The sequence below is a fragment of the Dendropsophus ebraccatus genome, chromosome 3 (genome assembly GCF_027789765.1).
Source record: "Dendropsophus ebraccatus isolate aDenEbr1 chromosome 3, aDenEbr1.pat, whole genome shotgun sequence".
Classification (NCBI taxonomy): domain Eukaryota; kingdom Metazoa; phylum Chordata; class Amphibia; order Anura; family Hylidae; genus Dendropsophus; species Dendropsophus ebraccatus.
Window position 1 is genome coordinate 97,712,200 of NC_091456.1, and position 12,785 is coordinate 97,724,984.

General features: G+C 40.5%; 1 protein-coding gene across 3 annotated transcripts in view; it reads left to right on the top strand.

Moving 5' to 3' along the window:
* The window catches only part of SLC5A5 (solute carrier family 5 member 5), a 148,925-nt gene that overhangs the window by 103,727 nt on the left and 32,413 nt on the right, over window positions 1–12,785 (top strand). For all 3 annotated transcript variants that reach the window (XM_069962303.1, XM_069962302.1, XM_069962304.1), the window contains exons 6-8: window positions 2,954–3,108; window positions 9,428–9,568; window positions 12,563–12,692. In XM_069962303.1, the coding sequence (XP_069818404.1) occupies window positions 2,954–3,108; window positions 9,428–9,568; window positions 12,563–12,692 (426 nt within the window). The remainder of the gene's footprint in view (window positions 1–2,953; window positions 3,109–9,427; window positions 9,569–12,562; window positions 12,693–12,785) is intronic.

The following is a 12,785-nucleotide window of genomic DNA, read 5'->3' on the forward strand; positions in this document are numbered from 1 at the left end:
AACATGTAACTGCCTTGTAACATGTAACTGCCTTGTTTAAATGTCCCATCCATAATCGTTGAGAAAATTACTTTTTTTTTATAACTTAAAATTTTCTTTGAGGTTTTCATAATAAACATAAAAACACACAAGGTAGATAGGAACAATATCAATATGGAAACCAAAATATAGGTTTTAACGAACAGAAAGTTAATTTTACAATTGTTGCGTAATGTATGCAGCTTGTGCAAGATTATCTGTGGTAGGTGTCACAATCAATAAAGTGTCACTGTCACTATAACTTTTAAAGTCTAAATCAACAGTAGATTTAAAATGAAGCAAGTTTACAATTTACATTCATTATTTTATTTTTAGTTATTATGGAAAACACGGCACTTCCTGTGTTCTTACTTTGTGAGTCTAAACAAAGGAAGTCCCGTGTTCCCCTGGTCATCTGAGCACTCACAGAGAGAAGGCAGTCATGTGATTGATGGACACATTGAGCTGTGACACTCTGTACAGGTCAGACTTCATGTTTTAGTAGACTGGTAAAAGTATAGCCTAGTTTTACAGCATGATAAAAAAGAATGTAAATTGTTAACATGCTTTAAGATATACTGTTGATTTACATTTTAAAAGTTATAATGACAGGTAAACTTTAAATTACTGAAATGCACAGGCATCTTGGTGAGTCGTACAACACTAATACAGGTTTGAGAAAATGTGGGACTGCTGTTTTCCACCAACCAGGTATACCAGACACAGCCTGGTGAAATCCAATAGACCAGAAGGTAGCCAGAGAGGTGGATTGAACACTAACGTCTGGCTACCTTTTGGTCCGTGCATAAAATATATATTGCGGATGCACTATGGGTAATCTTTTTTGGATTGTGGACATAATATACAGTCCTGAAAAAAGTGTGAATGAGATCATTTTGGAGGAGTCCTTGTTTGCATTTAACTAGCCTGTGCAATGGGCTATATGTATGTGCAAAACAGATTTAGCCCACTATTTTTGGGATTCCTAATATATTGTATATTGTACAACTGGGTTCACACTAACCTAACACAAATTTAGCTTTAGGCCATGTTCAGATGCCGTATGAACATCAGCGTTGTTTAAACTGGGTCAAACAACAGCCAATGTCTTAGATGATCACCCAGCCAATACTGCAGTATCAGCCGGATAACCATGACTTTAATTTAATTGGAATGTGGGCACATTCGGGTGCCAAAGACCACAGTGTAAAGTGCAGCCGGGAGCCGTAGTTTACATTGTGAGCACAGGCTGTCTTGTACGGCCGCTCTTCACTGAATAGCGGCCACACAAAATAGACCTGTTGATACCATACACTACTTCCATACACTACTATGCAATTAAGCAGTGCTGTTAAACAACGGCTGTTGCTGCACTTTGCAACTACGATCCATTGTTTAACGGCCAAATGCACTGTATGAACGTGGCCTTAGAATGCCTTTACACAGAGAGATTTATCTGACAGATTTTTGAAGCCAAAGCAAATAACAGACTATGAAAAGAAACAGGTCATAAAGGAAAGACTGAGATTTCTCCTCTTTTCACCTCCATCCCTGGCTTTGGCCTCAAAAATCTGTCAGATAAATCTCTCTGTGTAAGGGTTCATTTACACAGAAATATTATCTGCCAAAGATTTGAAGCCAAAGCCAGTAATGGGTTTGAAAAGAGGAGAAATCTCCGGCTTTCCTTTATGACCTGGTCTCTGTTTATAGTTTTTTTCTGGTTTTGGCTTCAAATCTTTGGCAGATAATCTGTCAGATAATCTTTCTGTGTAAATAGACCCTTATGCCCATATTACCCCTCAAAGCCTTTGCCTGACCACAGGTCTAATAAACCAATCTAATGCTGGGTTTACACGGAGCGGTAATTCGCCTGATCGTACGATTACTGATTTCGAAGTAACTGTTTTCTTTTTATAACGATCATTTTGATCATTTTGCGATCACTTAAGCCTATCTCGCATATAGGTTAAATCGGTAAACGACACGGAACGATCTGCACATTTTTTGCGAATGACCAACGACGATTTGAGAACATGTTTAAAGATCAAAATTAACGATTTCTCTCTCGTCGCTTGATCGTTCGCTGCGTTTACACGTACGATTATCGTTCAAATTCGAATTAGTTATCGTGCAAATTTGCATGATAATCGTTTTGTGTAAACGCAGCATAATAGCTGTCAGTTTGTGAACCCAGCCTAAAAGATTCATTTAGAAAATGGACTATTTTCCGTTTGGATCCAACTGGATTGAAATGCAATGTAAAAAGTAGATTTTAAAGCGTAACTGTCATTTCAGGGTCATTTTTCTGAAAACATTAAATATCAACAGTTCAAGCAATTTTAAGAAACTTTGTAATAGGTTTTATAAACCAAAAGAGTTTCCTTCTGTACTGAATAAGCAATCTCCCAGCCTCCCCCCTCACATCAAATGAAGCAGGATTTCTGTGACCATTATGTGGCTATGGCGAGGGGAGGGGCTGTTAGGAGTGACTGAGCACGGAGCAGTCCTGCACAGCACAACACCCTGCAATCTTCTCTCAGTAAGTTCATAGATAAGCACTGACCTTTCTGACACCTGAATCCTGCGTTTTAGGTGCCCAGAGAGTCTACAAACAGCTGACCTTCATGTCACCTCTTCCTGCTCCCTCATCTCCCTCGGCCCCTCCCCCCTTCATAGGCTTACAATGGAGAGAGCAGAGCCCGTCTTCAATGGCTTCTCTGTAATGAAGACGTGTTTGCCTGATAATGCACAGATAAGAAGTCAGGGGGGGAGGCTGGGAGATTGCTTCTTAAGTACAGAAGGAGGCTTTTTTGGCTGATGAAACCTATTACAGAGTTTCTTAAAATCGCTTATACTACTGATTTCTGCAATAAAAAAAAACATGACAGTTACGCTTTAAGTTTATAGTTTAACACCTTGTGCATGTTTTCCATAGGGTGGCATGAAAGCAGTAATCTGGACAGATGTATTCCAAGTAATGGTAATGATTTCTGGTTTCTTTGCAATTGCTATTCGTGGTGCTTTGCTGGTTGGTGGTCCCTCTACTGTCCTGGATATTGCAAGAAATTACTCCAGAATTAACTTTGGCGAGTAAGTATATAATCCACAGCGGCTGTATTATTAATTTTAACCCTTTCTGGACCGGGCTAATTTTCGTTTTTGCATTTTAGTTTTTTCGTCCTTGTGCTTAAAAGGCCATAGCAGTTGCATTTTTACACCTACAGACCCACATGAGCCCTTATTTTTTGCAGTGCTAATTGTACTTTGCAAGGACAGGCTGAATTTTTTGTATAAAATATGCTGCGAAACCAGAAAAAAATTATATGCGCAGTGAAATTGAAAAAAAAAACCTGCAATTTTTTTCTTTGTGGGAGATTCGTTTTACGCCGTCTGTCCTATGGAAAAACTGACATGTTATATTTGTTCCTCAAGTCGGTATGATGAAAATGATATGTAACATGTAGAACTTTTATATTATTTGATGGCTTGCAAAAAATTCAAACCATTGTTAACAAATATATGTTCCTTAAAATCGCTCTATTCCCATGATTATAACGCTTTTATCCTTTGGTCTATGGGGCTGTGTGAGGTGTCTTTTTCTGCGCCATGATGTGTTCTTTCTATCGGTACCCTGACTGCGGCTATGCAACTTTTTGATTGCTTTTTATTACAATTTATCTGGATTTGATGCGACCAAAAATGCGCAATTTTGCACTTTGGGATTGTTTTGCGCTTACACCGTTTACCGTGTGAGATCAGGAATGTGATAAATATATAGTTCGGGCGATTATGCACGCGGCGATAGCAAACATGTTTATTTATTTATTTTTATTTATAAAATGGGAAAAGGGGGGGGGGTGATTCAAACTTTTAGTAGGGGAGGGGGGCAGCCGAAAGCAATAGAATGCCGAGCCGGGATCAGCTCCATTACGGCGCAGACCCCGGCTGGCACCAGACGCGGAGAACGCTCCTCAGTGACAACATCACGGGGGGGCGATCTCCCCACTAGACCACCAGGGAACAGCTGCAGTAAGTCTTCAGATGCAGCTGTCAACTTTGACAGCTGCATCTGAAGACTTAATTAGCGGGCACGGCAATCGGACTGTGCACGCTAATAGCCACAGTCCCAAGCTACATCCCGGTCGCCACGCGGCCCCACTCTGAACTCCCCCACCCGCGCAAGGACGTACAGTTACGTTCTCGTGCGGGAAGGGGTTAAATAATAATTTTTATGGCTGTATATTGTTTATAGTTGATATATTCATAGAAAATATTCTAGATGCTTTTAACCCCTTAAGGACCGGGACAATCGTCACTTTGCGCTTTAATTTTTTCCTCCTCGCCTTCCAAGAGCTATAACTCTTATTTTTCCACCTACAGGGCCATGCGAGGGCTTGTTTTTTTCCCCAGGAACAGATGTACTTTGTAATGGCATCTTTCAATCTGCCATAAAATGAATTATGGCACCCCCAAATTATCATTTATGGGGTGAATTTGAGTAAAAAAAATGTGATTCTGCAAATTATGGGGGGTTCCATGTTTACGTAATGCATTTTACAGTAAAACTGTCATTTTTTCTTCAACGATATGCGTTTACACTAGGTTCTTTTAACGTTTTAGAATTTTTTATTACCAGTAAAACTTTTTTTTGCAAATAGGTATATTTAAAATGGCCCTATTGTGACTCTTATAGAACTTTTATTTTTTGCGACATTATTTCTACTTTTTATTAGTTTTATTTCTTTCTAGTTAAAGCGACTCTGTACCTACAATCTGCCTCCCCCCCCCCCCCCCCCCCACAAACTGCTTGTACCTTCGGATAGCTGCTTTTAATCCAAGATCCTAAACTTGCATGTGTATGCATTAGGCTGGCACATCCTGTCTGTCCCTCCTCCCCACCCTCTTCATCATTAGGAATGCTCCATGCAGATTGTCTCCTATTCCCCACCTGTGTCAGCACAGCACATGGGCTGGATCGTTAAGACACCTGTGCAATGATCAGCATGGAGAAAATGTTCCAGTGGCATTCCTAATGTTGAAGAGGGTTAGGAGGAGGGACAGAGGGGTGGTGCAAAGTTAGGGCACAGATATTCTAAGCCACGCCTGTTGGGCACGGGGCTGCAAGTTTAAAAGTTGTTTTTTAGGACAATAACTGCATGACCTGCCGAACGGACCCCAGGACAGATCTTGGATTAAAAGCAGCTATCTGAAGGTAGAAGTGTTTTTTTTTTTTGGGGGGGGGGGGGGTCAGATTGTGGGTACAGAGTCGCTTTAAGATGTATTGATCACTTTTTATAAAAAAAAATTATACCTAAAATGTTATTTAAAAAAAGCAATCTGCATTTTTTTTAACCGCTTTTAGTTCATGCCGTTCACTGTACGGGAACAATATTGTTTTATTTTAATAGATCGGACCATTACAAACGCTACGGTATATTATATGTTAAATAACTTTATTATTTTTATGTGTTTTATGTATAAAATGGGAAGGTGGGGTGATTTTCACTTTTATTGGAGGAGGGGCTTTTGGGCATGTTTTAAAAACTTTTATTGATTTTTAATTTTTACACTTTTTAAGTCCCCTTAGGGGACTTTTACATTATTGCATTAGATTTTATGCACTGATCACTGCTATGCCATAGCATAGCATTGATAAGTGTTAACTGTGATCTCCTGATAGAGCCTGCCTGTGGCTGGCGTACTTCTATGCTGGTCTTCATAAATCTCCCCCTTAATATTCAAATGAAGCTATCAAAGGTGTACAATCTATGAGACTAAAGGCAGATGGTCCAGACATCTTTTATAAATAGACCACAAAACTACAGAAAAAGCATATGCCATATAATAAATAAGCACACCACAAATAGCAAAATAAATTAAATATTATAATACTTTACTCCACAGGTACAAAAAAGAATAATATAATAACAGCCCTAAGATTAAAAACACTTAAAAAAGCACACCAAACATGGAGACACCACGTCAGGTGTCATCCATAAAAAATGGCATGTGCCCTGTTCAAGACAAGATGTAAATATTAACAAAAAACAGGTAATATAAACCCTAATGAGTGTAGCAAATAATGTATACAAATAAAGAACAGTAATAAAGCGATACCCAAACAATATATAGCTACCACCAAATAAATTGTGAACAGGGACACAATGGGGTGCCAGTAAGGAGAGCTATCCAGGCACTTGTAGTGCTTCCAATTGCGCATGCGCGAGACTTATCATTGGACAACATAGGGACATCATATAATACATAATAATGGTATGAACGGCGCAAGTATCCCCACAGATCATAGCTATACCCGGATCGGCATGCTCAAAAGATTAAACTGACTTGGATAGTAGCAGTCCCCCTATCATATGTGCGCGTGGGCTATAGACAGGACCATGCAACAAACAATTATAATGGGATATCATATCTCCACCATCACACACTGTACAACGACATGAACTATGATAATGTCCACAAAAGCGGCGCTCATAAGGAGTTTTTTGATATACCATTATAGCAATGTAGGTCCCCCTATTATATATGCGTATGGGCCATAGTGCTATACAGCACTACAACCAGTACTGGTGGGATATCACCCATCATAATACATGTATAGCAACAATGTCCCCACTTAATCCTATCCAAATCAGAGTCAAAACGCACATAAAGGATAATTACCATAGAGCAAAACTCATACCTTGGTATACACACTTGCAGCATGGATGCAATTATATGGCGGAAAAACCTTATTAACACGGATCAATATGTCCATTTACCAACCTTACTGTGGTCTGTGATCCAAAGGTGTACACACTTATGGCAACACATGCACTAAAAATATGCTAAAAATTACCAGCATTGGTACAGAATTACCAAAAGAAGTGCACACAACTAAGACCAATAGTTTGCCTTATCAAAAAATGTATCATATGGGTGACAGATCCCTAATGGACCATCAAAATGCTATCAAGTCCACGTGCAGGCCATTAATTATACTGCTGGAGTGAAAGTAATATGGCCTAAGAAGATCTATTATATGCCATCTCGGAACCAGGTCCACAGGAGCCAACCAGTAACTACGCCAAAGCAATAAGATGGAACATCAAAAAATAAACAAAAGTATTAACATAAGAAACAAAATTTATATTTACAAAAATAAGTATTTACAAGTATGTACAACTATATTCAAGTGACGATGGAAAAGAGACACGGGGGAACGGCGGAGCCACACCCATCAAAAGTGGGTTCAGTCCACCTGAAGTAGAATAATGTACCAAAAGCCATCATTGCACTGACAAGCAGTAAAACAGCCCAATGACCGGCGTGATTATTTTTTTTAAAACTGAGAGGAAAAAACGTGAACATAACCTAATTTAACGAAAACTTGCTTTTATAGATTGAGCCCTCCAGTGCTGAGATAGATGTCTTTTTAATCACATGAAAAATAGTTCAATAAGCTCATAGGGTATTCCTCCTACATGCATATTTTATAGTCATTACATATAGAGTGAACTTTTTTCAAGCGTTTATTTGTTTAAGTTGATGATTATGGATTACAGCCAAGAAAACCCCTAAATACAGTATTTCAGAAAATTAGAATAATTAACTCAAAACACCTGCAGTGGCTTCCTAAGTGTTATAAAAGGTCCCTTAGTCTGGTCCAGTATGCAACACAATCATGGGGAAAACTGCTGACTTGACAGATGTCCAGAAGGCAGTCATTCACACACTCCACAAGGAGGGTAAGCCACAGAGGTTCATTGCTAAAGAAGCTGGCTGTTCTCAGAGTGCTGTATCAAAGCATATTAAAGTGACTCTGTACCCACAATCTGACCCCCCAAACCACTTGTACCTTCGGATAGCTGCTTTTAATCCAAGATCTGTCCTGCGGTCCATTCGGCAGGTAATGCAGTTATTGTCCTAAAAAACAACTTTTAAACTTGTAGCCCATGCCAAATGGGAGTATCTGTGCCCTAACTTTGCAACACCCCTCTGTCCCTCCTCCCCACCCTCTTCATCATTAGGAATGCTCCAGGCAGATTGTCTCCTACGGGTCAGCTGTGTGAATACTGAACATGGGCTGTATCGTAAAACACCTGTGCAATGTTCAGCATGTTGAAAATGTTCCAGTGGCATTCCTAATGATGAAGAGGGTGGGGAGGAGGGACGGAGGGGTGGTGCAAAGTTAGGGCACAAATACTCCCATTTGGCATGGGCTACAAGTTTTAAAGTTATTTTTTAGGGCAATAACTGCATTACCTGCCAAACGGACCGCAGGACAGATCTTGGATTAAAAGCAGCTATCTGAAGGTACAAGTGGTTTGGGGGGGGGGGGGTCAGATTGTGGGTACAGAGTCGCTTTAATGGAAAGTTGAGTGGAAACAAAAAGTGTGGTAGAAAAAGGTGAGAGATTCACAAAGAGTGGACTGCTGCTGGAGCCAGTGCTTTAAAAGCCACCACATACAGACGTCTGCAGGACATGGGCTACAAGTGTTGCATTCCATGTGTCAAGCCACTCCTGCCCAATACGAACAAGAAGTACTGGACTGTTGATCAGTGGTCCAAGGTGGTGATTTCAGATGAAAGTAAATTTTGCATTTCATTTAGAAATCAAGGTCCCAGAGTCTGGAGGAGTGGAGAGGCACAATCCAAGCTGCTTGAGGTCTAGTGTGAAGTTTCCTCAATCAGTGATGCTTTGGGGAGCCATGTCATCTGCTGGTGTAGGTTCACTGTGGTTCATCAACACCAAAGTCAACGCTGCCGTCTACCATGAAATTTTTAGAGCACTTCATGCTTCCCTGTGCTGAAAAGATTTTTGGAGATGGAATTTTCATCTTCCAGCAGGATTTGGCACCTGTCCACACTGCCAAAAGTACCAATACCTGGTTTACTAACCACAGCATCACTGTGCTTGATTGGCCAGCTAACTCTCCAGACCTTAAAGGTATAGTGCGGTGCTAAACAATTATTCACTAAATAACACACATTACAAAATTATACAACTTTGTAATGTATGTTATGTTAGTAAACGGCCCCCTTCCCCGTGTTTCCCCCCACCCATGCAACCCCTAGAAGTGTAGTGCTCTATACTCACCTGATCCGTGTCGACCCCCGTCCGCCATCTTGTGACAATGATATAATCTTCGGGCGGCCAGCGGAACCGCTCTGACCATCCCTCGTGCCGGCCGCCCTCTGCCGCGTCATCAGCTGTTCAGCCGCGATTGGCTGAGCACAGTTATAGTTCCGCAGATAAATTTGTAAATAAAATGCAAACAATTCTTATGGATCCTCTATAATCTAAAAGCACATTATGCAATTCTCTAATGAATTCATGAGTTTGTACTATTAGTACTATATGGCATCTCACAAATGATGGCATGACAATGGTATTCTCTATTTGTAACAGCTTTGACCCAGACCCTCGAAGGCGATACACCTTCTGGACATTTGTCTGTGGCAGCACATTTCTGTGGCTATCCATGTATGGAGTCCATCAAGCACAGGTTCAACGCTACATATCCTGTAAATCTGAAAGGGAAGCTAAACTGTGAGTAAACAATACCATATTTAAGACTTTTGTTTTGCTTGTATTTCCCACAGTTTTAAGAATAATAAATTCAAGCATTCTAGTATGTTATGTATGACATAACTTTGTTCGCAGACAAAAAATATTCAAATGAACTGGTGGCAGAAAATGATACAGATTTGTAATTAACTTTCAATTAAAAAAAGCAAACAATCCTATTGGTGTCAGCCATTTTACCATTTAAATGCTGTGATCAATAGCCGTCTCGGCATTGAAATGCCTCACTGACCTGTCATCTACTGATCTGGTGCCTGATCTGCAGGGTGCTAATTAGTTACAGTAGCTGTCAGAGACCTTTACTAGGCCTCCATACCAGCCATAGTGCCTCTGCTGATTAAAGGGCAACTATCAGCAGGTTAGACGAATCGAACTACTCTGTCCTGCCCCTACTGCACAGGAGACACAGGGGAGGAAGGTTTGTGTCTTACCTTCTTCCTCAACACCGTTGCAAAGCAGTTAGTCTTGTGCACCACGGTCCAGTGCAAGACATGGTGCTCCGTAGGGCCCTATTCAACCGGACGATTATCGTTCAGATTATCGTTAAATTGTTCGAATTTAAACGATAATCGTTCGGTTGACATGCAGTTAACGATTAACGAGCGAACGAGAAATCGTTGATCGCTTTATAAGGCCTGGACCTATTTTTATTGTTGGTCGTTCGCAAATCGTTTGCATTGAATAAGACGTCTTCGGCCGTTCACAGTAGATACGAACTCAATAGCGAAGAAAAAAACTATCGCAAATACGATCATAAGTAACGATTATCGTTCCATGGAAATGAGTGAACGTTTTCAAGTCTTTCGCAATAGCGGTCGTTTGAGATCGTTAACTATTATGCGAACGATAATCGTCCGGTGGAATAGGGCCCTTACAGTTTCAATGTCGCAGAAGAAGAAGGTAAGTCACATACATTCCTCAACGCATTTTCTGTGCAGTAGGGAAATATCAGCAGGTTGGATTTGTCTAACTGCTAATAGTTCCCCTTTCCCCAGTATAACCAATCTAAAGCCTATGGCTGTACCTATGTTTTCCAAGACTCCCTAGGGTTGCATCCAAATTCTTAAAGGGGTACTCCGGCCTGGGGGCATTTTTAAGCTATGGCTGGGGAGGGGTTTGTTATGGACGGCGGAGGTCACTTACCTCCTCCGTTCTAGCCCTGGGACCCGGATCGCGCCGCCCGGTACACCCGTCCCGCGGCCGCTCCCTGGTGTGAGCTGCCGCATGAGACGTGACGTCTCAAGGCAGCTAAGCCATTCAGCGGGCCGAGGCGGGATTATGGCTGCTGAATGGCTAGACTTTGTTGTCTTGAACTTTGCTATTTGGATTATTGATCAGAGAATAGCAACTCTGAAACAAGGACACTGTCACCCAATGTGAATAAGGTGGAGTACAATAGTTTAAATATATCACAAAAAATGCCCAAATACAATTAAATGGGAAAAAAGTTTCAGTCAATTATCAGACTTTTATTGCCTATAAAAGTGCAAGCTGTAAAGTCTCGAAAGGGGCCTAAAAACAAGAAACCTGTACTGTATCTTGGTTTGCATTTAACTATGTTAGCATATATTATCAAATCAGACAACAAACAAAAGAGTAAAGGAACCTGAGATTTCAGTAAATCATTGCCCTGCGAGTAGCTTAGTTATATATATACAATTACAACGATATATAACATGTATAACTTTTATATTATCTGATGGCTTGTAAAAAATTCAAACCATTAACAGATATATGTTCCTTAAAATCACTCTAGTCCCAGGCTTACAGCGCTTTTATCCTTTGGTCTATGGGGCTGTGTCAGGTGTCAGTTTTTGCGCCATGATGCGTTCTTTCTATCGCTACCTTGATTGCGCATATACGACTTTTTGATCACCTTTTATTACATTTTTTCTGGATTTGATGCGACCAAAAATGCGCAATTTAGCACTTTGGAATTTTTTTGCGCTTACGCCGTTTACCGTGCGAGATCAGGAATGTGATTAATAGTTCGGGCGATTACGCACGAGGCAATACTAAATATGTTTATTTGTTTATTTATTTATATTTATAAAATGGGAAAAGGGAGGTGATTTGGACTTTTAATGGGGTAGGGGATTTTTTTATTAATAAAAAAAAAACATTTTTACTTTTATTTTTACTTTAACTAGAAGTCCCCCTGGGGGACTTATATATATATACAGCAATGATCTCTCATAGAGATCAATGCTGTGTATATACACAGCAAAGATCGATTAGATCGGTCATAGATTGCTATGGCCTGCTGCAGGCCATAGCAATCTATTGCCGAGCCGGGATCAGCGTCATTCCGATCCGTCCCACTAGACACTAGGGACGTGAGGTCTGAAGCTTCTAAGTGCAGCTGTCAGGTTTGACAGCTGCACTTAGAGGCTTAATTAGCCGGAGCGGCAACGGGACCCGCGCCGGCTAATAGAGGCACTGCCCGGCTGCACATGTCAGCCGGGATCAGCGCCGTTCAGAGTGGGGTCCGTGGCACCATGACTAATCAGATACGTCATGGGACGCTAAAGGGTTAAAGACAGCAAATGTATGTATTACTTTTTGACATGTGCAGTGTATCTTAGAATGTCATGCTGAATGTTATGTATACTGTAAGACAACAGCTACTGTTACAACAACTAGTATTTGGGCCTATAGCAGGACCGAAGCCTGCATGCAACAAAATACACACCAAGTGCTTTTGTAAAAAATATATTTTGATACAGGTGTCAATAGAACAGAATGCAATACAGTTTTAGGCTATGTTCACACAACGTAAAGAATCATGATTATTAATTATGGCCATAGTTTAGTGTTAAACAGTGGCTATTTACTAAAGAGCGACTGTTGCTAGTGCATAGTGGGAACATAGCCCAAGACTCATACTATTTTATCTGCCTTTCTCCTGCTTCTGTTGGTTTTGGTTGGATTACAGTCTAAGAGTCTTACTTCTCACAGAGCAATCTTGGTGAATCAAGTGGCCCTTTGCGTCATTGTGTCAAGTGCGGTCATCTGTGGAATTGTAATGTTCACATTCTACCTGAACTGTGACCCTCTTCTTGCTGGATATGTCTCTGCTCCAGACCAGGTAGTTATATAGTGACTTATTCAAGGAGTTAAAAGTATTATAACCAGTTATAAAAATATTAAATGTCATTATGTCTTTATTGTAAGAAAAATT